We start from the raw sequence: 23441 nt of genomic DNA, 5'->3' as shown, positions 1-23441 counted from the left end.
CACTGTGCCATTCTGGGTGATCAGGGCAGTAGAAGTTGAGGATTTCTCCACGTCTTTCATCATGATGACCATCCCACAGCATTTCTGGTCATGGAAAGGGGCCTCTTAATTAGGAAAGTTAATTAGGAGTGTGGCTGGTGCCAGCAGCACAGGGATGTGTGCTTGGAGGGCTGATGGTTCTGAGAGACATTAATTAGGACGAGTGACCCCCTGAGTGCCACGGTCTGGTGGTTCCACACAGGATGGCACAAGGCAAAGAAAGAAGCAGCAAATAAAGGGAAACCCCTGAGCTTTTTCAAGGAGGCCTCTGCTGTTCTGAGATATTTCGGAGTGATGCTCATCCCACAGTGCTGGGGCCACCACTCTGTGTGTGCCAGTGACACAGAGCCCTGGGGACCTTACTCAGGACACAGCTGGTCTATGACTTTTGCTCGGTTTCTCTCCCATTTAATGGCATACACGGCCCTGGGAAGGTGTCTGGGGAGCAAGGAACCCCAGACTTCTGTAGGGTGCTGCATCTCCATCTGGGCCTGGCAGAAGATGCTCAGCAACAAAGACACAGCACAGAAAATATCCCAGAAGACAATTTAAACAGGCAAATCCCCCAGAGTGGATGAAGGAAAGGCTGTTTCCCTGTGAATTCCCTGTTCCCACTGAGCACATCCCACCTCTGTCACTCAGAGCAGGTTGAGAATGGCAGGTTGGCAGTGGTACCTGTGTGCTGAGGGAGAAACTGAGTCCTGGGAGGTGCCTGTGATCCCCCAGCCCTGTGCTGGCACAAAGACGTGCCTCACTTCCCTCTAGCCTGGGTAGATGCCACATCCATGATGCTGCAGATTTCCACAGTAAGCCAATGGGTCAGGCCCCACTCGGATGCCTGCCAGATGCCGACCAGATGTTGCCCACAGGTAGCTGGGTCACTGTGCCGGATGCCTTGGCACAAAGGGATATTGCTAGGCTTTTGTGCTGCCCTGTCAGGGAGGAACCGCTGAGACATCACTGGGTGGAAGAGAAAACGGATCCGAGCCCAGGGAGCTCTGGCAGCGCCGCCCCTGGCAGGGCAGCGGGGTAGGGCAGAGGTCTGTCCCGAGGTCCGCCCCCACACCCCGAACCGGGCCATTTGCCTCCGCACTGCCGCCTCCTCCTCACCACACCCGCGTTATTTTATTCCCCAGGGAGCCCCGGGAGTGTTATCAAGCCGGGCCGGGGGCTAGCAGCTCCTCCTGCCACCGCTTCCAGCCGGCTCTGTGGGGCAGGAGGGGGTGAAACCTTTCCAACCCTGCCAAGCCGTTTGGAGGATGGTTCAAACCCTTTGCCCCCTCTCCGGGGCCACCCCTGGAACAAACCCAGCGCAGTTTGGCCTCTGGTTTCAGCTGCAGTAGCCCGTGGAAGGGCAGGACAGTGCCTGCTGCCTCCAGCCCCGCTGTGCCATGGTGTGGGAGGAGGGAGCCCGGTGCTGTGAGGGCTCTGGAACACCCAGAAGTGATGACAGATCCTTCGGAGGCAAAGACTGGCATGAGACAGTGACTGCTCAGGAAAGAAAAAAAAAAAAAGGTTATGAGGGACGAAAATGTAAAAGGGAAAATGTGAATTCCCTTTTGCTACAAGGACAGGATGAGGGCAACTACTTCCATTGATGGGTCTTGGAGACGGTAAAATCATTTTCTGATTGATCTTTGGGGAAAAACTGGGGAGGGGATGAAGAGCTGAGTGGGTGTTATGGCAGGAAGAGCCCAGAGCCACATCCAGACCTGAGGCTGCGATGGCCTGGGGACACATGGGGATGCCACAGGAGTGGTGGAAAAGGAGGATTTGGGGTAAAGGAGAAAACCAGGATGAAGGAATGACAGTGAGAGTGGGAAATGTCCAAGGAGGACTGGGCTGGGCAGGATCAGTGCCTCTGAGTGAGGAGGGAGAGGTGCAAAAAAGAAACTATGGTTGCTGCTCCCCAAGCCCTTATCTCTCACTTCAGCATTTTGTCCCATATTTCTATTTTTAAATTCCCTGCTTTTAGCTTCCAGCTGTCACTTACAGCTCTTGGGTTTGGTAACCGAGCTTTTCCCCCCACTCAGACTCTCACAGACTGTAACCACCTCACCATCCTCCAAAGAGGAAAGCTCTTCTTCCACCCAGCTCCTGCAGCCTCTGAGCCCTGCACCCTGCTGCTGCCCAGATTATTGCCTTCCAACCAATTTAAGGCGAATTCTTTTATATCCAGAAATTAATTCAGGACAGCAATTCACTGGGTAGGTTCTCTGTGTTGTAGGAAAAGCTGCTCAAACCCTTCCCACAGGCCTAAACCTGCAGATTCCTAAGGAAGAGGTGGAAAATTCTTTATCGGCACAGGGGATCTGCCTCCTGCCCTGTTCCACTTCCATCTGGAATCGTTTCCCCCGTGGGCCCAGAGCAGCACAAACACCGCCGGAACAGTCCGAGCGCCGGCAAGAGCAGCGTCCCAGCCGATCCCCGGGGAATGGCTTGTCCAGGACGGTGACGCTGCAGCGGGACATGTGACATTCCACAGCGCTCGCAGCAGGCCCGGGACCATCGGGGGGACGTTCCCACAGCTGGGCGCCTTCCTCGGGGATGCGAGGCCAGAGGGCCCTGCCACGAGCTCAGAGTGCAGCAGCTCCGTTGGAGCCTGGGCTGCCTTTCCGTCCCTTTCTCCCAAGGATTGGGGGATCTGGGGGCAGGGCCTAGCGGGGAGTCACCCAGCCTCACACTGCGGGGCCCCAGAGGAATTTGTGCCCCGGAGGTCACTCGGTGATGCCCCCCTGGACCTGCTGCCACAGCGGTGTCACACGGCTCCAGAGGCTGGAGAGGAGGGAGAAGGGGGGCTCATCAGCACTGCACAGGCCAAGGGGTGGCAGCCGGGCGGCTTCAGTTTTGGGGGGCTGACATCCCCCAGATTCTCTCTGAGCTCTGCGGGAGAAGACCGGGAGTGGGCGAACGGGAATGCAGGCTCTGCATTCCCTTGCTGGGAAAGGCTGGGAAAAGCACCAGGCTGAAGGGCAGAGCCCCCAGACAGTGTTGTGAAGGCAGTAACCCCAAATTTCCTCTCCTCATCCCAGAGGCAGCCCTTTCCAAGAAAAGCCTTGGCTGGAGCAGTTTGCCATCCATGTCAGTGTCCTCCATCCAGGTTGGGCACATGGGGACGGAGCAGGGAAGGAGCCTACCCATGACACCCGTGTGTCCCTAGGACACTCACACTTACCTTTCCCAAAATATTACAGAGGGGCGGGAGCTGGGATAGCAGGATCTAGGGATCCCCTGGGATTAAAAGGTACCCAGACACTGGAAACTGGGAAATTGGGAAAGAAGCCCAGGGTCCCCTCCTGGAGACAAGGGACCACCCCAGCCCCAGGGGCAACTGAGGCTCCCAGTTTCACATCCCTAAATAAATGCTCTTGAAAGGGCAGAGACCAATGTGAATTCCAGTGACTGAGGGGCTCCCCCTTACTCCAGCCATTGCACTCCCCAAAAGTGGCTCCAATCCATGGAGCCAAAGGGACCAGACGGGACATGGCCACTGGGAAAGAGCATCCCGTGAGGGAGAGAGGAGAAAGAAGAATAAATAGGAAAAAAAAAAAAAAGATTGTTAATAATAATAGCAACAACAGCAACAATAATAACTAATTAATTGTTTGTTATTAATATTACTCATATTATTTTATATTTATGCTGCAGAAGAAACAGAGAAGGGAGCCCCTCAAATCACTCCCCTGTCCCTTGCTATGGGATGAAAGCCAGCTGCTCCCCAAAACAGAATTGGGGACAAATGTGTCTGCTACAGTTGAGGCAAAAAATTCCCTCTCCAGGACAATTTCATCCCCAAATGAGCAGGAAAAAAGCAAAGGAAAGTGTTTCCAGGGAGTCCCCCCACTTCCGTGGAGCCTCCCCTTCCCGGATTAGGATGTTTTGGCCCAAAAGATGAATGAGAGAACTGGGACTGGAGCAGGAACTGCAGGAAGCCAAACCCTGGGAGTTGTTTTCGGCCGTCAGGCAGGAAAAGCACCTGTTGGGGTCATTACGCCGCGGGAAAAAAAACAAACCTCGAGATTTTCTCCCATGAGGGGGTCAGAAATAAATAGCTGGGATCATTCCTGCTGGAGAACTGGATCTGGATACAAGGGGAACACCCCATGGGTTTCCAGATCCTGATCCCCCCTCTCAGCCCCCAGGGCCCCCACCCTGGATCCTGCGGGGAGAAGGGCGGGTTGCCCCCCAAAAAAGGGGGATTCAAAGGGGTCTGGGATGCTTTTGGGCTCTGACTCGCGATGCGCATTCCCTAAATCCGGACTCGGCTGTGGATAACCGGGCTGTTGGTGCCCTCTCCCGTCCAGCTGCGGTGCCTGATGACTCCTCCATCCCTCCTGCCGCCCCTCCTTCACCCCTCCTCTATCCCTCCCACATCCCTCCTCCCTCCTTCTGCCGTTCCTCCTGCACGGAGCTGGAGACCTTGACCCTTCCTGTTCCCATGGGATCCTCGGGCGACCTGACCAAGGAACGGAGGGTTTATCCTTGGTCACAACCTCATGGCTACACAGATTTGCCTTTCAAGGCATTTTTCCTCGCAGGCAGCATGGGGTTGCGTTTTCTCAGTGACTGAGATGGCCTGGGAGGAGCTTGATCCCCTGAAACGGGGCACGGGGAGCACCCCAAAAACGCTTACCCCATTTCTGTTCCCTGCACCAAAATCCACCAGGCTTTCTCACCCCTGCCAACCCCTTCTCATCCTGCCGGCTCTCCTCCCCCTGCCTGTGCTCCAGCTCTATCGGCTCTTTGGGAGCAGGACATCCCCGGGCAGGGCTGGCCGGGGAACCCCCATGGGGCGCAGCTCTGCCCGGCCCCGGAGAGGTGCCGGCTGCGGTCCCAGAGCGGCGACAGCTGGGAATGCGAGTGGGGGTCGGGGTTTGCCGAGGCTCGGCCCCTCGGACAGGGGGGAAATCAGACGGGGGGGTGGGGGGGTGGGGAGGGGTGGTACGGAAAGGCTCTGCCCCTGCCTGGGGAATTTTCAGGGTGCGGCACCTCCGGAAGGGCTGGGGGCCCCTCCCTGGGGTCCGGCGCGTACGGCATCACTGCTGGCAGGTCAAGGGGGGGGAGTCTGCTGTCCCTTTTCCCCCGGGGAATCCCACGCTAAAGCCACAAAATCGTCACAACCCTCCCTCCCTGTCTCTCTGAGTTACCACGGGGTGCCCTTCATGGGGGAGAGGAGGGTGGGTGTCACCCCTCCTTGTGCCAAAATTTGCCACTTGGGGTGGGAGCAGAAAAATACAGGAGTCACCAGTTTATGTCCTGAAAGCTCGGCATGCGCATCACAAGCTCCTTTTTCCTCTATTCACCAGTCATTGGTCCTGCAGCATTAGCCCCAGTCAGGCCATGGAGGAAAAGGAACATGCTCACCACGGGGACAAGCTGATGGTCACCCACCCAGGACACCTGGCTGGCAGCCACCCAGATCCCCTGGCCTCCCTGCTGGTTCCAGACATCCTGTGTCAAGGCTGTCCCTGCCAAGGGACACTGCTGTCCCCAGGTCCCGTTCCCCGGGCCTCACACCCTTCCCTGCCTGGACAGCTGTCCCCTCTCGGGGTCAAACAGCCACCACATGTCACTGCTGAATCCCTCACATTCACGGTCTTCCTCTGAACACCCACCTGTCCTGCAGCTTGCTCCCGCCACAATGTCCCACTCCGGAGAAAACAACCCCTTGTTGACAACCCAGGTCCCCCCTGCTCCTCCCTTGGTGACACATGTGGGGACAGCCCAGCCGGTGCCACCATGCAGGGGATGGAGCAGCTGGGGACACCCCTGTCATGGCAGTGGTGGGGTGGGGGGCTCCAGAAGGGAAACCCCACTGTGAGGTTCATTAGTGGGGGTCCTGCTGGGTGAATCTCTCCTCCGGGTGTAATCAGGGGCTAGGGACTGTGAAGATCATGTCCAGGCCATGGGGCTATGAAGCAAGGGAGGCATGGAGGTTTCGTGCTGCAGTGGGGCAGAGCATCCCCTGATCAGTGTGGGCAAGGAGAAAAGTCAGGGCACTCAACGTGGTCCCTGGACTGGGAACCAGCAGACTCATGGATCAGGGTACCTGGTTTGCCCCCCAAATGGGGATCCTGGTGGGTCAGGGCACATAGGGCGATGGCAGCAGGGCACCCACTGAAATTTACGGACTGGGCCCAGTGGCTTGGTATTCTGGGGCACCCAGTATCATCCCTAAACTGAGATCCAGTGAACAGGGGGCTACTCAGCCGCCACCACCTCTCTGTTGATCCCTCAACCCCCTCCCAGGTCAAACCTGCAAAGACAGTTAATAACCAAAATAAAACTGTTCTCTAGACAGATTTAAGACCTCCATCATGATCCCTGATTTCCTGGTGGGGAAACTGGGGCACCTCGATGGGAGTGAGGGGGCACCAAGGGTGCTGAGCCCCATGGGGACACAAGAGCTGCAGGAGCAGCCCTGTCCCACCTCCCTCCCAGCCCACCAGGGAACTCAAACTGAACGAGTTGGCACTTTTGGGTGAGGGAGGGGTTGTCTCCTGGTGCTGTCATCACTGCTGCCATCCATGCCAGGACAGACAGCAGGACATCATCCTCCATAGTTCCCCACGGGCTGGACCCCAAACTAACCCCAAAACCCCAGCAGGATGATGTGCAAAGCCTCGGGCTCGGGCTGAACGGGGAGGCTCTGCCGAGCCCCATCCCGGCCGAGCAGCTGTTGCCGTCCCAAATCTCCGGCGAACAGGCACGTCGGAAATCCCGGGTGTCAGAGGAGAGGTCTGCTCCACATTCCACGGCCGAGAGCAGGGACGGGGCCAAGCATCTCCCCGCCGCCTGCAGCTGCTCCCAAATATGTTATGACTTGTCACAGTGGCAGGAAGGGATGTCGGTGAGCCTTAAAAGCAAGAGGGGATGTGGTACAGTGGGGTGCCCGGTAGGAGTGGGAGGGTGGCTCCGACTGGAAGCGGCATTTTGGTGAGTCTCCTTTCCTGTGCTGAAATCCCAGAGGGATGATACCTGCTGAGCCCTGGCTTTCCCTCGCTTTCTCCCCATCAGTGGGATGGTCCCAGCACCCCGGGTTGTGGTTGCTGCTTGGGGCACCCAAATCTCTTCACCAGCCCCTGAGCGCGTTTTTTTCTGCTCTTCCCAGTGGGAGCCGGCCGGCACCACCCCACTATCGCTTCACCAGCGTGGGCACGGCACAGTCTCATGACCCAGGCAGGGATGTGCAACCCGTGTGTGCAGCTCCGAGCAGGGAACAGGGACATGCAGTAGTTAAAGCTCTGTGCACTGGGAGGGACACTCCACAGGCCGCAACACGCTCATGTGTATCCCAAAATCTCAGCAAATCCAGACCATCAGGCGTGGTGGGAAAGCAAAACAGCCGGGGCAGCCCCTGGGTGTCTCTCCGTGACTCCGCTCCGTGGACCTGGCCACCGGCTTGGGAAGCTGCCCCGGAGGAGCAAGGACAAACCCTCTTCGCTGGGATTTTCTCAATGGACGGGTATTTTTAGCTCTGGGCTCGTGGCTGCACTCCCCGCCAGCTGTGTCGGGGTGAGCCGTCCCCGCGAGGCCCCCGCCGGCCGGGGGAAGGTCACCCCGTGACGGATCGCAGCACGTTCTGCCCGGGGCTCACACAGCGTCGCTTTGTGTTGCCTCCCAGTCGCCACCATCCATCACGGGATAACCTGACAGCCGGCAGCAGAGCCCTAATCCCCCCTCGGCTCCGAATTACGGGGGGCGCAGCCTCAGCCGCCGTGGGCACCCACGGGACCGGGGAAAAGCCACGCTCGCCCGTCCCCCAGCAGGTGCCTTTGTGGGGTGGGGGTGGCCATGATGGGAGCCTCCCTGTAGTCCAGACACGGGGTCCCGTGATAATGGCTGCTTGCCCAATGCGATTCGTTATCCTGGATTTGATATTCACCGGGATGAGGCTGCTGGATCCACAGACCTCAGACCCCACCATGTCCCTCTGCTGTGTTCAGGAGGGATCATCCATGGCATGGAGGGCCTGAAGGAGCTGCAGAGCTGCAGCTGGGTGGGTACAGTGCTATCCCTGCTTCCACATCACTGGATGAGACCTCCAAATGGAACTGGAGCGAGTGCAGCTGCTGGGGCAGTCCAGCTGCCAGTGGGATCCCTCTTCCCAGTGCCCACCCGACACTGGCACTGAATGGTCTTTCCTCCCCATCTCCGTGAGCTGCCTTCTGTCTTCCCTGCCCACTCAGCTGTGGGGACACAGTGGCCTTGGTGGCCTGTTGAGGCTGGTTTGTCCCACTTTTCCAGCTGGGGACACGCAGCCGGCACTGCCCCACCAGTGCTGCCCCTGTTTATGAACTGACAAATGCTTGACCACTCTCCTGTGTGGGTCAGCCACGTACCTGTGGGGGCCTGTTATGTCACCACGGTGTCTTTCACCCTGCAAACATGCTCCTGCAATTCCAGAAAGCCCATTTATACCAGGGTGGTCCTGACACCTCTCACCCAGGGATGCGGCTGCAGCTCAGGGGGCTCACTGGGGTCATGTCCACCAAGTGCCACTGAAAAGGTCCCCATGAGTGACTCAAACTGCTTGATGTGATGGTGTGGGGCTGATGTGAAGACCTCAGACTCAGGTTATCCACTCCTAAAGCCTTCACTCCTGCCATGGGCATCTCTGCACACCTGAGGGATGAATCCTGCCTCTTCCCAACCCTTTTAGTGCTTTTACTTTAGTAAGGGCCAAGTCGATGCTTTGATTTCTTTCCTTCTTGAGTATTTTGGAGTTTGACTGACTGTGGGGAGAACAGGGGCTGTGCCAAGGGTGAACCTCAAGGCTGCAGGTCCTGCTTTCCTTAGTGCAGACTTTCACAGATGTTAAAACCATGGGGACAGCAAATCCACAGGGCTGGGACCCCAGGAGAGCAGGAATTGGGGTGAGGAGATGTTGGAAAGCTCCTGGTCCCAAAGAAATCACAAGAAGAGAAGAACATCATGACAGGTTCCAACAAGGCGAGAAATCAATCCCAAGGGAGTAAGGGTGCTGACAGTGGGCACAGGGAATGTGCCACAGCACAGCCTCTCTGAGGAGGGGGAATTTGGGGAAGGAAAATCCCGGCAGGGTTGGCCCTGCACTCTGCTGAAATTCTTTCCACTGACCGATCCCTCAGCTGGAATCTGGCCTGGAACAGGAATAGGAGGAGATGGGAGATGGTTTCTGATGCTCCAGATGGAAAAAAAAAAAAAATCCCCTCTGAACTAAAGACAAAGCTGGAGAGATGTAGCCAAGCCATTGGAGTCAGCAGGGAAGGGCTGGGGATGAGTTAAAATCCCCCTCACGCTGCGGCTGCTGGGTGTGCCTCAGTTTCTCTATAGGGAATGTGTGAGCAATGTGTCTTTTCTAGGAGAGGCGTGCATCAGGATGGCACTGGGGCTTTGGTTATCCACAGGTACAGAAGCCAGCACAGGAGAGCAGGTGGGATGAGGCAGTGCCAGCTGAGAGCAGGTTGAGCCCAGCCTGGCTCTGCTGGAACCTGGAGCCATGTGGGAGAAGGTGTCCTTTGGGTTTGGAGTGTGGGAGAAGCCACAAATGTGGATTTTGTGACAAAAAAATGTGATAAGGGTCTTGGCTGGGCACCTTCAAGAAGCCCACAGCAGAGGAAAGGTCATGGCTCTGTCCTGCCTGCTCCAGCCTGCTCCATTCCTGCGGGACAGGCAGCAGGCAAAGTAGCTGGAACCACGGCTGGTGAGCATGGAGAGGGGTGACCCCAGGGATGGGACTGGAGCCCGGGGTGCTCTCTGCATTGGGATATCCCTCCTCGGGCTGGATTCCGAGGCTTCCCCGAGGCTTCAGCAGAAGTGGGACCAGTTTTACATGGACCGGCCGGATGGGGCCGTAGGAAGTATAGGGTAGACCGGGATTGGGAGGTGGGAAGGGCTGGGAAGGGGACGATGCTGTGCTGGTGTTGGGTCCCACCACAGGGAAGGCACAGATTTGATGCCGTGAGATTCAGGGGGGCAGTGTGAAGGGCTGGGGGTGTCCTGGTCAGGCAGATTGGCCACGAGGCCACCAAGGCTTCCCCAACCCAGCCGTAACTGAAGGGACCAGATGATGCGGGAATGCCGGGGGGAGGGAGGGCGGTGTGTGGAACTGGCAGCCGCCCGCCGTCCCCAGTGGCACCTCGGAGCTCACACAAAGCCCCTGTTCGGGTCCAGCCAAGCTGCTCCCCCGCCGTGCCAGCCCCCCCCAACCCCGCCGGGCCGGGCACTGTAATCCCCGTGGGGAGAGAACATAGAATCAGACGGACAAGTTTTGATGTGAGGCAGCAGCTTAGGGTGGGCTCAGGTTTCCTTTGGGTTTTTCTATATTTATCTCCGTGATTTAATGCCAGCGCCGGGGTTTAAATGGCACCAAGCAGTTGGCGCGGGGAGAGGGAGCAGCCGTCCCCGAGCCGCGCACACGTCCCCGAGCCGCCCATGGAGCTCTTCGAGACCAACCCCTACTTCTTCCCGGAGCAGAGGTTTTACGATGGGGAAAACTTTCTGGGCTCCCGCTTGCAAGCCTACGAGCCCGCGGCGTTCCCCGAGCGCGCCGAGGCGGCCCTGTGTGCCGAGGGCAGGGTGGCTCTGGAGGACAAGGAGGCGCTGGCCGAGCACTGTCCCGGGCAGTGCCTGCCCTGGGCTTGCAAGGTGTGCAAGAGGAAATCGGTGTCCATGGACCGGCGGCGCGCCGCCACGCTGCGGGAGAAGCGGCGGCTCAAGAAGGTGAACGAGGCATTCGAAGCTCTGAAGCGCAGCACCCTCCTGAACCCCAACCAGCGGCTGCCCAAGGTGGAGATCCTGCGCAGCGCCATCCAGTACATCGAGCGGCTCCAGAGCCTGCTGAGCTCCCTCAACCAGCAGGAGCGGGATCAGCGGGACCTGCGCTTCCGGCCCGCCGTGAGTGTCCCCGGCTGTCCCCCGCGTCCGCAGCCTGCGCTGGGGAGCAGGGACGGGAGGGTGTGCCCCGTGGGGGGATGTGTGTGGAGGGGACACGCCGTGGGCGTGGGGCCATTTCGGGGTGACGCTTCGTGAGAGAAAGGCCGTGTGGGACTGATGCTCTGTGGGGACAATGCCCTATGGAAGTTATGCCCTATGAGGGTGACACTTTATGGGGTTGATGCCATATGGGAATGACGTTCCGGGGGGGTGGTGTCACTTTGGGGTGCCATTCTGTGTGGGAGACGCTCTGTGGGACAATGCTTTAAGGGGTTGATGCCATTTCAGGGTGAAGGCCTCTTGAGGATGATGCCACAGGGGAGCGATTCTCTATGGGGACATTGCTTTGTGGGGACATTGCTCTACGGGGGTGATGCCCTGTGGGGGTAATCCCAAGCAGAGGCACTGCAGAAGCTCTGGGGCACTGGGTCTTGCTGGGGAGCAGAACAGAACCCTAGGTCTGGGGCAAGGCAAACACTGCCATCCTGGGCCACTGGTGGGTGTGTGAGTGTGTCCTGCATGGGGGCACAGAGACAATGACCCAACCCTGCTGAGTGCTCACATCCCTGCGGGAGAGAGGCCACTGCCACTCTGTCCCTGTGAAAGGATGCATTGGGGCCATGCGTGTGAGTGACACGTGGGCCTGGGCTGGGGAGGGGTGGGAATGGTGAAAATGAAGTGAATAACATAGAGCTAAACTAAACTAAACTAAATTCTAATATAATATAATATAATATAATATAATATAATATAATATAATATAATATAATATAATATAATATTTTATAAATACTAAATACAAATATAGAAATACAAATATGAAATATACAAAAATATAAAGCATAAAATAAAATTAACACTCTCTGCTCACACCTAGGCAGAGGAAGGGATGAGAGGGGTGGCTCAGGGACACCTCTGGTTTCTAGGACCGAAGGAGCAGATTTGGGGGTTGGCTGATGACACTCAGTAGTTGTGTCCTGCCACCATCCCCAGAGAGCCAAACCTGGAGAGTTTGGTCATTTAGCCAAGTTTTTGAGAGGTATTTTCATGTGCCTCCTGGTTCCTGTGGATGGCTGGGCATGTGCTTCCATGCTGCTCTGAGGTTTGGATCTGGGAATGCATAGAGTGCTGAAACTACAGCTACAGGTGTAGGGAGATGATTGATACAGATGGAATAGATAGATGTAGGGGTATGTATTGGTATAGGCATTGATGACATGGGTTCTATAGATCTAGAGGTCGTATAGATAAATTATATAGAGATGAAATTTATATGGATATGATAGCTATAGAGATAGATACAATTTATAGAGGTAGATTAAATATATATAGATGATATAGACAGTGATAAAGATTATATAGTTTTTTTATCTATAGATATATAAATGACATACAGGTATATCTATAGATACTGATTATGGAGATATAGGTAATGTAGATATGGATATAAATATGACATACAGATATATGGAGATACATCTAGATAGTATAGATATGGATATAGATATAGATATAGATATATAGATATAGATATATAGATATAGATGCAGATAGATACAGATACAGATACAGATACAGATACAGATACAGATACAGATATGGAAGGACTTTATCAGAGACAAAAAAGAGGGAATCCCGCATCTCCTTCCAGACTAAGGGACTTAAGGACCAAACCAGTAGGTATCCAGGTAATCCAATTCAATACTGAATAAAGAAATGAAAAAGTATTTAGGCTCCATCCTACATATTTGTAGGACTTACCAGTATCCACTTAAATGCCAGAATCCACTTGAATGCCAGAATCCAATTTCCACTTCCCAGAATCCACTTGGATTTGCAAATGTGCCCAAAACCGTGCTGAGCTGTCCCTTTGTCACTTGTGTTCTGAGCTGCCCTTCTCCCAGGTGTAGCCAGGTGTTGCCAAAATATTGGCAAAAGCCAATATTTTAGGGAAAAAAAAAATCTGTAAGAATTTCCTGCTCTAATGGGAAATAAGTTCAAGTGTTAATTATCCCGTGTTGCCATGAGCTTGTAGATCCAAAGTGCCATTCTAGTCTGCTACAAAGAGTTGGGTCTGTGGGGTTGCTCATATAAATCACATTTGGGGTTTTACCTGAGCTGACACCAACTCCTAGATAAAAACACACTCAAAAAAAATTGAATTCTGACTTCGCTGAATTATGCTCTCACTTTTTCATGCTGTCAGCTCTTTTCTCCAAAATAACCACTCAGCCCCAAAACCACAAATCAAACTGCCAAAAGCTTCCCCCCCCCCCACGTGATGGCCTGAGGGCATCCAGCCCTGTGTAATTTTTTACAATTTTCAGCAAAAAGGTTTTTTGCCCAAGGACATTTTTTCGTCTCCAGCCCTTTTTCATAATCAGTGGGGAGATGCTTTTTTCCTGCAGTGAGAGGGGAGCCCCGTTTCTCTGCGGCCAGTGTCTGCCCTAGTTCCTATACCCCTAAGGTCCAGCCCTGGCTAGCTGTGGACCTCGGGGGGGAACCTGTGCTAGGATGAAGATAAAAGACAAAAGGCGCTCTTATTCCTCGTGGGAACAGTCCCACAGGTTCAAGATAGAACTCACATCTTAATGTCCAGGAGGAAAAAGAGGGCAAGACCCATCGTGTGAGGAGTTTTAAGCCCTAGGGAAGAGTGGGGGGAGGGTGTCTGTTGACCTGGGGACTGACCCAGGGAGAGGGGAGATGCAGGGGATATCAGATGAAGGAGGTGCAGAGATACATGGGAAGGTATGACCAAGAACACCCAGTGCAAAACAACAAGTGTCCCAAAAAAAGGAGGTTTTTCAGCCTTTGTGGTTAAGGAAGCACTCGGCCCTGATGGGTCCTGGGGACCCTGTGTGATGTTGGCTCCTCCAGGTGGGGAGGGACCTGCTCCCCTCCACAGGGGTGTTGTGCTGTGGGATGGGTCCCCTGGGGTGTTTGTGGGGGTGGTGGTGGGGTTTGGCCATGCCAGAGGAGGTGACCCACAGTTGCTCTGGTCTCCTACAGGCAGCCAGCGAGTGCGGGTCCAGCAGCTCCTCCTGCAGCCCCGAGTGGAGCAGCCAGCTGGAGTTCGGCACCAACCCTGCAGGTAATGCCCTCCTCGCCTCCCTGGGACATCCCGTGGCCTCGCTGGCCTCTGCAGGGAGTGGGAACACCGCAGCTCTGGAGCAGAGCATCACTGAGCCAACACCCCCAGGCAGGAGATGCTTGGAGCAAAGGACAGAAGGAACTTTGTCCTTCTCTCCCCATCCCACTGCTGCAGAGTGATGACCTCAGAAATCCTACAGCACCTCCTTGGCGCAATGCTCAGCAATTCAGGGTTCTCCCAGCCCTGATTTCACCAAAACACCAACCCTTGGGAGCTGAGAAATTGGGCTGCAGCACCCTGGGCCCTGGTGCCTTCATCCCCAGCAAGAGTTTCATCTGTTGCCATCCCTGGGCTTGGCTTTGCTGTCTGTGTTGCTGGGCATGGCAGAGCATCACTGGGCATGGCTGAGCAGTGCTGCTCCAGCCCCCTTCCCTCCCTACACTCCCTTGGCAACCACTGATCTTTGTTTTCCATGCCTGCCATTATTCTCGCCCCTGCCAAATCCACCTGTTATTTTCCCCAGAAGGCAGAAACTTAAATCTCATTTTCCAGTGGAGATTAAAACCTATAAAGGGTCCAAGAGTCCCACTCCCTGTTGCTCTCTCATCCTTCCCCAGGGTGGGGGCTGGCAGCAGGTCCCTAGGTGACTCTGGCCATGTGGGGGATCATGGGGTCATGGAATCACAGAAGAGAATCAATGAATTGTTATGGGTGCAAAAGATGATCTAATCCAACCCTCAGCCATATTCACCACTAACCTACACCCCCTGAGCAGAGCCAGGAGCCATCTCCAGCATATAGTCCCCTTTCCCAACAGTGTCCTCACCCCTCTGTCTCCCCAGATCACCTCCTGGCCAACGAGGCAGCCGAGGAGCGCAACCTGCACTCGCTGTCTTCCATCGTGGAGAGCATTGCCGTGGAGGATGTGGCTGTAACGTTCCCAGAGGAGCGGGGTCAAAACTGAGCTGGCGCAAACCCTGGTGGCTCCTCGAGATGGTAACAGGGTGGGAATGAGATGCCAAAAGGGTCCAGCCGCTGGAAATCACATTCACCCCTCCAGTGCTGTGGGCTGCATGGCTGACACCACTCGGGTCCCTTCCCACTCCTTGTGGAGCACTCCTTCCGGACTGGAAGAAGAACAGGCAGAGGTGGGATGGGGCAGCGCCGCAGCGGCCGCAGGTCCTGCAGGGGCTTCCCGGGGCCAGGCCCTGCACCGCTGCCTGGCCGGGGACAGGCGGGTTTGGGGCCAATGTGTGTGCTGGGTTCGCTTTGCTGAGTTTTCCAGATGCTCCTTGACCAAGGTCTCTCTCCAGCCAGTGTCCGGTGGTGCTGACCCGGAGCCCACCTGTCTTTTCTACTGAACGCTGTGTGCAGTTGCCATTTAGGGTTTTTTTTAACTATTATTTTTGCTAACTTATTTGGATTCTTTTTTTTAAATAAAGGCATTCTTGTTTGGAGAGCTTGGGGTTTCCTTTACTGTTGTCCTGCCCTGTGTAGGTGGACACAGTTCTACAGTCCCCAGTTCCCCAGTTCCACAATCCCCAAATCCAGGTTGGAGATCTTCGTATCAGTAAATCCAGCTGGACCTCACCACAATCAGCTGCAAACTGGATGTGCCACACTTCCATCAGCCCTACACAGACCAGTGATTTCACTGGTGTTTAACTGGGGTTCAGCCTTGTGCCCCAAAGATCTTGAGGGGGCTAGAGATTGATGACGTTTTTAATTTGGGCTCTACAAAGAAGGCTCAAAGCCAGCACTGTTTTAAAATCCTGTTTATTGGAGCACACATACATCCTTTCCTGACCTGATCCAGGGTTTGGAGTCCATGCAGTACCAATAATATGACCAAAGAAATAGGGCATCGATATAAAGGGCTCACTGACTCTTCAAATTAAAAAAATATTTAATACTGTATTAGGCAAATGATACACCAAAAAGACGTTGTGACTGTAGAGTCTCTCAGATATTGCACTTCCAGACAGCACATGATAAGTATAAGGTCATTCCAGCCATCAATAAATATCACATCAGAAATAGGGGCCACACAAGGCAAATGTGGCATGAGGAGACGAAGAGATCCTACCCTACGGGGAAGAAATGGGAAGAGTTAAGAGCCTCCTGGATTGACCCCTGCCAGGAGGCAGGAGGGGAGAGCATCTCCTCTGCACCCGGAGGGGAAGGGTGGCATGTCCCGGGGGCAGAGGGGGCTCCCGTTGTCTCCCTGGGGCACCCAAGGAGGGTCCCCTCTCCCGTGGGTGCCAGGCACTGTCCCCGTGAGCCATGTGGGGCAGTCCCAGGCACAGCTCCCCCGAACAGGGCACCTGACAGCACCAAAATCAGCACCTTGCCCACCCAGCCCTGGGCAGTCACCGCCCTCCTCACCTCATGCTGGGCCCCTTCATCCCACCCAGCACCAGCCCTGGCAGTGCCCCAGTCGCCCTGAGGGCAGCTCCTTGCCCGGCCACCCTGGGGGGAGGATTTTCACGAGCCTGAACCTTCCTTGGCTTCAAGTCCTGTGGGCAGCAGCATCCCTGATGCCCAGGGCTCGGGCGAGTCAGTGCAGCCCCGTGGCAGATTGGCAACAAGAACCAGGCAGGAGAGAGGCTTCCAGACATCGCAGACACTTTGGGGGTGTCTGTGCTGCTCCCCAGATTGCACCACGCCAGGATGGCATCCGGAGCACACCCATGGCCCAGACAGCAGGGGGAGAAGTGGGGGGCAGGCCAAGGCAGGAGCCATGGGAGCTGGGGGAAGCAGAGGGTGCACAAGCAGAAGGGGCAGATCCTGTTGGTCCACAGCAGTGACAGTCTGTGGGTCTGGGCTGAGGAACAGGCACAGGCTGGGCTCTCGTCCTGGAAGGCAGCCAGCACGTGGCATACCGACATGGGGATTTGCTGAGGAGCAAAGTGGGAAAGGCCCCGTGAGGATGCTGGCTCAGCTCCACCCGTGCACCCACCGGCCAACAAATCCTGATGGAATCAGCACTGGATCCTCCTGGCATGGAGTAACCATGGCCCAGGGCACAGCAGGACCCCAGAAGCCTCCCTGAAGTGCTTGACTATCCTTCCCTCACCCGAGTGGGACCCTCACAGGATGGCATACTGGGGTCCCAAGTGGAGCTGTCTGTCCAAGAGTGGACAAACTCTGTGAGCCTCGGGCAGCAGCATCTCCCCCACCACTGAGGTCTCCCTGGCCCCCCATGGCCAGGCAAACCTTGGTGAAGGCAGCCCCCTGCCTGGGTGCTGCTGGGGCTCCTGCTCTGCCCTTGGTCCCCAGCCAGCTCCAGGGCCCCACACTCACCCAGGGCCTGGCTCCCATCTTGTTGACCCTCAGCACGAGTACGTCCGGACTGTTGACGTCTCCAGCCTTGGGGACCCAGAGGCACCGACTGGAAGGGAACCAGAGAGCAAAGCAATTAGTGACTGCTTCAATTAGCCCCCAGCTTCCCCAAATCCTGTGTTTATTGAGCAGCATCTGAGCACTGCAGCCACATGAAGATGAGGGTCAGAGGAAGAGCCACATTTGGCCAGCTCAAATGCTCCTGAGACTCCACGGTATTTGTGAAATTGCCACTTGCCACGCTGCTCCTGGGCAGCGAGCACCCTGCTTCCTCTCTGGGTGGGATTCTGTCCCAGGTTTCACTGTGCTCAGCCAGGTGGGAACTGCAGCTTCCGGGAATGGGGTGGAAAAGGTCAAACAGAAGCTTGACCCAAACTGCTGGATGGAAAGCTGGGACATTTGAGCAAAACTGGAGGCAGGACAAGAGCTGAGTTGCAGTTGGAAGGTGAGTCCACAGGTTTTTAATTCTCATTCCCACCCTCACTTCTGAGTGTGCTGACACCAGCTTTGCTCCAGTGAGGAGCAGCTGCTGCCTTGGGATAGTGGGACCAGGGTGCCTGGTCCAGGGGACAGATGGGGGTGACCTTGCCGGAGCTTCTGCCTCCCTACTGCTTTGGAAGGGACCAAGACACCTTAAAGAAAGGAGTTGTGTGATGGGGCAGATCCTGGGACATAAAACAGGACAGCCAGCAGCACGGGCAACCAGGGTGTCCCAGCAGGTCCTGCCAGCCCTGGGAGAGCTCAGGCAAATGGAGCCAGCTAATACATCCCTTTGGGAGTAGTTCCCAAAAGGAAGAATGCAGAAAACTGGCCCAGACTGGGCTCCTGCATCCTGGCAGCCCCTGGGTGACATATCCCACTTCATGCACCAATTCTGGCCCCTAACTTGTCCTTGTAGTGCATAACTGAGAAATCACACACACAGATTTGATGTTACCCTTCCCGAAAAACCATTTCCAGCAGGCCACAGCTCCAGGATCACATGGATTAAGCATCTTAGATGACTAGCAAGCTTCTCTCATCTCCCTCTCCTTCCCTTTCCCCTTCCCCTCCTCCTCCTTTTTCTCCCTCTTCTCTCTCTCCTTCTCCCTCTCCCCTCCTATCCCTTTCCTCTCCTAGTGGCACATCCTTCCACAAATTCCCTAAGACTCTGAGCAGGGGTGGGAGAGGACCCTCTGGAGAAGGGTTGACCCACCTTCTGGGGGCATTTTTTTGGCTGGGGCAGCTGGAGGGGGCAGTGGCACGAGGCTGGTGACACGGAAGCCAGCGGGGAGGGTCTCAGCAGAGCCGCTGAGGAGGTTGATGCTGTGCACGTCCCGCGGGCGGAAGCGCTTGCGCCAGGATGGCGTCCGACGGAAGGTTTTGTCATCGCCCTGCAGGGAATAGCATGGGAGACACCAGCTCACAAGGGTATGCCTGTCCTTGATGACCAGCTCTAGCAAAGTGTGGGATCAAACTGGGCAAAGACATAGGACATCTTGCTGGGATCCCACGGCACTGTCTTTATCCTTTCCAGCTCATCTGTCTCTTTTCTACAGCCTGCCTGCAAAGATGCCTTGGAGATATCAACACCAAAGTCCCGGTAAAGACTCCAAGGGATGCTGGGCTCATGGCAAAGGAGTTCCAGCCCTCAGAGCACCTCCTCTGAACTCACTCCAGCAGCTCCACATCCTTCTGATATTGGAGCCCAGTGCTGAAGGCAGCTCTGCAGGTGGGGTCTCACCTGAGCGGGGCACAGGGGCAGAATCCCCCCTACCCTGCTGCCCACACTGGGGGATCAGTCCAGCACATGGGGGTTCTGGGCTGCCAGAACACGTGGCTGGGGCACGTTGAGCTTCTCACCCACCAACATCCCCAAGTCCTTCCCCAGTCACACAGGACATGGAGAGGTTTGGCACTCACATCATCCAGCCTTCGGTCCGTGCCCAAGGCGAGCAGGTTGTTGAACTCCCTCTCCAGCACTTGTCGAGCCTGCAATTAATCAAAAAATGATGATCCCCATCAATGAGGAACGTGCTTCCAGCCCAAACTTCTACCCTAGGAAAGCCTGAGTGTGACAGAAAGAGGCCCCATGCCATAGGAGAGCTCTGCTTTGGAAGGCAGAGCTGAGTTGGTGACACTGGTGCGGTCACACCACAGCCATGTCCCACACTGGCCACTCTCCTCCAAAATCTGCCAAGGATGCTGCTCCTACCTGGGTGTTCTGGGTGGGGATCTGCAGCACAAGGGCCAGGCTGTTGTGGTCAAAATTCTCGTCGAGGGCCAGCAGGGCCCCGTGCACGCCACTCTCCACCAGGTTGTTCCCATACTCACGCAGCCCGATGGACTGGATCCAGTGGATGACCTGGTCATTGGTCCACACCAACACATCTGCACAACAGCAAGGGTATGACTCAGGGCCACCTCACACCACACTCATGGCTCTGAGGAGGTCTGGGAGTGTCCTGAGGCCTTTTCCCTTTGTCCCAGGATGATCCTGGGACTCTCCTTCCCAGCAGAAAACTGGGAGCTCAAGCGCCACAAACAGTTCAGTTCAATTTACCAAGCTCAAAGCTGAAATAACAGGCAGAAGACAATTGTGAAAATTAATCCTAAGAACCCACAGCTGATGTAATTAGGGGCATTATCGATAAGGAGATGTAATCCAAGCAGCAGCCAGATGTATAGGTAGTCTCAGGACAGTGATGAGGAAGGGGAGGCTGAGCAAGCTGGGGATATCCTGAGTAGTGAAATGGGCAAAGATAATGGGATGCTCAGGCTGCATCTTTGCTTTCCCCTCCTCCTTTCTCATGCCTGCCTGGGGTCAGCTGATAAAGGCACTTGGAGCAGCAGGAAGGTCCCTCAAGAGAACAGCCCTGTGGGCTCAGAATGGGTTAAAAATAAAAGACAGGAGAGAGACCAGCCCTGGATATCTCCTGGGAGGGGTCTCTTCTCCTGTTCTGGTGCTGGACAGGGGGTGCTGACCTTTGATTTCGTGTTGGGTCTCCTCTCTCCTCCTCTCAAGCTCTTTGCGGTCATAGTTGAGCCTCTTGAGGCACATGATGCCGTACTGGAGGCTGGTGCTGCAACAACACGAAGGAACACAAGGGGTCACCCAGCCCTCCAGGACATGTGGCTGGGACGGACTCAGGCAAGGACTGCCCTCTCTGTGTGCTCCCCACAGGCCCAAAGGATGCTTCAGGCCAGGGATGGGTCAGGACACAACACAAAGCTGGAAAATGAGGAATGTCCCTCCCTTCCATGGCAATTCCCCACTTCATCAGTTTGAGCCTGTTCCAGCTGCCTGAGAGCACACAGATCCAAACGATCTTCACACTTGGTGGCTGGAGAGGGAAGGGGGAACCAGCCCATGGGGGCTGCTCCAGGCTGAAGGCTCATGCCTGAAGGTGACCCTGGCAGGCCCATGGGTCAGAGTGGGCAGTGGGAACCCCATGGCAGGGCTGGATCCTGGTGTTGGAGCTATGGCTGGGATGGCACATGCCTTCTCCCACTGGGCTGCTGGCAGACAGCAGTGGAGCACCAGGTAGGATGAGCCTGAAGTTTTGCCCATGGTTTGCCTCACAGCCAGGGGAAGGCCTGGTCCTCTGCAATTCTGCAGCAGGGAGTGAGGTAAAGGAGAACTTCTGTCCATAAAAGCTGGCCCAGCTCAGGGCAGCGAGTCCAGCCCAGAAGAGCCATCCAGGGCTGCCCAAGACAGAGGAGAATCCCTCAAATCCCGTCCCCTCTGCTCTGTGTGCATGCCGTGGTGCTCCGGGGGCTAGGTCTCACCGGTGGAAGCTGTCCACCATCTTCAGGTGCACCCGCAGGTCCTTCTTGGTGAGGTGGTCCAGCATCCGCGCGTCCACCAGGCATTCCATGAAGTAGCTGCGGTACTGGGGCAGACCCAGGCTGGGCAGCCACTCGTTCCCAATCCACTCGTGATTCATGTCCCCATAGGCCAATGTCTGCAGAGAAGCACATGGAGAAGCTGGGGAGAACCCAGGGCTTGGTGAAGCTCGGAATCCCAGGGGATCAGTGACAGCCCAGGAGGGTCACTGTCCTGAGGCTAAACCCAGGCCAGAGGAGTCAGCCCGGGGTGGTACTGAAGGAGCTGGAGGGAACAGTCCTGTTGGCCATGGTCTGTGTCCTACTCATGTCCCCCCGGGAGACAAAGCAGTAGCCAAAAGTAATGGCAAGGTATAACTGGATGTTATGAGCATCTGCCTCTGGAAAAAGCACATTCACTGAAAGACAAAACAACTGAAAAACAGGTTCCAGTGCATTCCTAACTGATTTTTAAGAATCTCTACTTTAAGAATATCTATTTTATGACTTCAAAACAAAAAAAAAAAGAGGTCAGTTTTGGGAAAAAACCCCACCCATTCACTTCCACTGCAAACTGATTTTGGATCCAAAAATGAATTAAAATCCACCAGAAGGAAAGTAAAACACTTGAGAGGGATAAAACCAGAAGAGATGAATCCAAGTAGGAGTCTTCCCTCACACCCTTTTGGTTCATAAAAATCATCTGTAGAGACTTGGGGCCACAAAATAGTTGAAAAGTAAATGTGCAGCTGGAATCCTGCTTGCATGCAGGATTGTCACACAGGTGGGGGTTTTTCACACAGGCTCTGGATCTCACAGAGGTCCCAGGAAAACCTACTGCCTGGAGCAGAGAAGGGCCCAGGAGGACATCCAAGGCCTCGGTGAACGTCAATGCCCCAAACATCCCCTGGGAAATCCAGCTTCCCCCCAACCACCTCATGCACCGCCCATGGACAAGGATGGCCCGGGGACCTCACCTGTGCCCAGCTGCCTTCCTCTGTGTCCTAAGTGTGACACACGCAGCATGTCAACAGAAAGGACAGTGAAGTCAGTACCTGGTGGCCCTGCATAGAGACAGGGCCTGCCATGCACACTGAGCATGGGACCCCTCAGCACAGAGGGACACGGAGGGGACAGGGCTCCTTCCTATGGCTTGAGCACCTCAGCCTTGTCCCCAGGGTGCTGGGGACACCCTGACCCCACTGGGCTTGGTTCCCACCCCATCTCTAACCAAGAATACAGGATGGACAAGGAGAAAGGAGGAGAAGAGAAGGAGAAGGAGAAGGAGAAGGAGAAGGAGAAGGAGAAGGAGAAGGAGAAGGAGAAGGAGAAGGAGAAGGAGAAGGAGAAGGAGAAGGAGAAGGAGAAGGAGAAGGAGAAGGAGAAGGAGAAGGAGAAGGAGAAGGAGAAGGAGAAGGAGAAGGAGAAGGAGAAGGAGAAGGAGAAGGAGAAGGAGAAGGAGAAGGAGAAGGAGAAGGAGAAGGAGAAGGAGGAGAGGAGAGGATGAGGCTTGGGCTGGAGATAGCACCAACCCTGGGGCTTGTTCACCTTCCCTGGGAAACATGGAGAGTTCTCAGGTGCCCCCAAGTCAGATGGATGAAAGAGAATTAAGCTTGAGTACATCTGTCACAACCTGCAGGGGGCTGCCCAAGGAAATTTGCTATTTTTTTTATTAGCTGTTTCCTCCTTTGCCAACCTGTGCTGGTTTTCTTCAGTCTGAGAGAACCTGCCAAGGGACAGTGGCACATCCCTGCTACTCAACAAAAGCTTCAGTAAAATGCCTATTTCAGAGAACCCCAAACTTGTTGGGATTGGAAAGGACCTTAGTGCTCATCCTACTCCACCCCTACTTACACCTTCCACTATCCCAGGGTGCGCCAATCTGGCCTTGGACACACAGTTCCCACAATACAAAAGGCTGCCCTGCTCTGAGACACAGATAGGGGGTGATCAGGTTGCAGAGAAGGGAGTGTGGCTCCATCTCTCCAAAGGAGCCAGAGCTTTTGGGAGCATGGACACATCCCTGCAGGGGACCCCAAGCTGTCAGCCAGTGGCAGAGACACACGGTGGGGACAATATTTAGGTGTGCTGAGGTCAGTGGGGGATTAGACCATGACTTGGATGCGGAATGATCTGGGGATCTCATGTGTCTCAAGATCACTCCTCGGTTTTACCTTTAACTCCCAAACAGCCAGGCTGCTCTGGAAACCCAGTGAAATCCACAAGGGAAAAAAAAATCTGATGGGGT

The 23441-nt window shown here is 55.4% G+C and overlaps 2 protein-coding genes across 2 annotated transcripts in view; one reads left to right on the top strand and one right to left on the bottom strand.

Annotated features, from left to right (window-relative positions):
• The first annotated feature begins 10455 nt into the window (after positions 1 to 10455).
• Positions 10456 to 15475, top strand: MYOG (myogenin). Its single transcript, XM_066203994.1, has 4 exons — positions 10456 to 10917; positions 10977 to 10998; positions 13970 to 14047; positions 14890 to 15475. The coding sequence occupies exons 1-4, from the start codon at positions 10456 to 10458 to the stop codon at positions 15009 to 15011; spliced, it is 684 nt and encodes a 227-aa protein (XP_066060091.1). The 3' UTR covers positions 15012 to 15475.
• Positions 15476 to 15807: 332 nt separating this feature from the next.
• Positions 15808 to 23441, bottom strand: part of PPFIA4 (PTPRF interacting protein alpha 4) — a 41333-nt gene continuing 33699 nt past the window's right edge. Inside the window, exons 24-31 of the mRNA XM_066203873.1 lie at positions 22171 to 22197; positions 21158 to 21333; positions 20354 to 20451; positions 19584 to 19759; positions 19292 to 19360; positions 18585 to 18762; positions 17351 to 17438; positions 15808 to 16944 (exon numbers count right to left, since the gene is read on the bottom strand). Coding sequence (XP_066059970.1) covers positions 17380 to 17438; positions 18585 to 18762; positions 19292 to 19360; positions 19584 to 19759; positions 20354 to 20451; positions 21158 to 21333; positions 22171 to 22197 — 783 coding nt within the window. The 3' untranslated portion in view covers positions 15808 to 16944; positions 17351 to 17379. The remainder of the gene's footprint in view (positions 16945 to 17350; positions 17439 to 18584; positions 18763 to 19291; positions 19361 to 19583; positions 19760 to 20353; positions 20452 to 21157; positions 21334 to 22170; positions 22198 to 23441) is intronic.

Source organism: Chamaea fasciata, unplaced genomic scaffold, assembly GCF_029207755.1.
Source record: "Chamaea fasciata isolate MVZ Bird 193981 ecotype frontalis unplaced genomic scaffold, bChaFas1.0.hap1 SCAF_25, whole genome shotgun sequence".
NCBI classification, from domain to species: Eukaryota; Metazoa; Chordata; class Aves; order Passeriformes; family Sylviidae; genus Chamaea; species Chamaea fasciata.
Note: the sequence above shows the minus strand (reverse complement) of the source record. Positions and strands in the feature narration are given on the sequence as shown.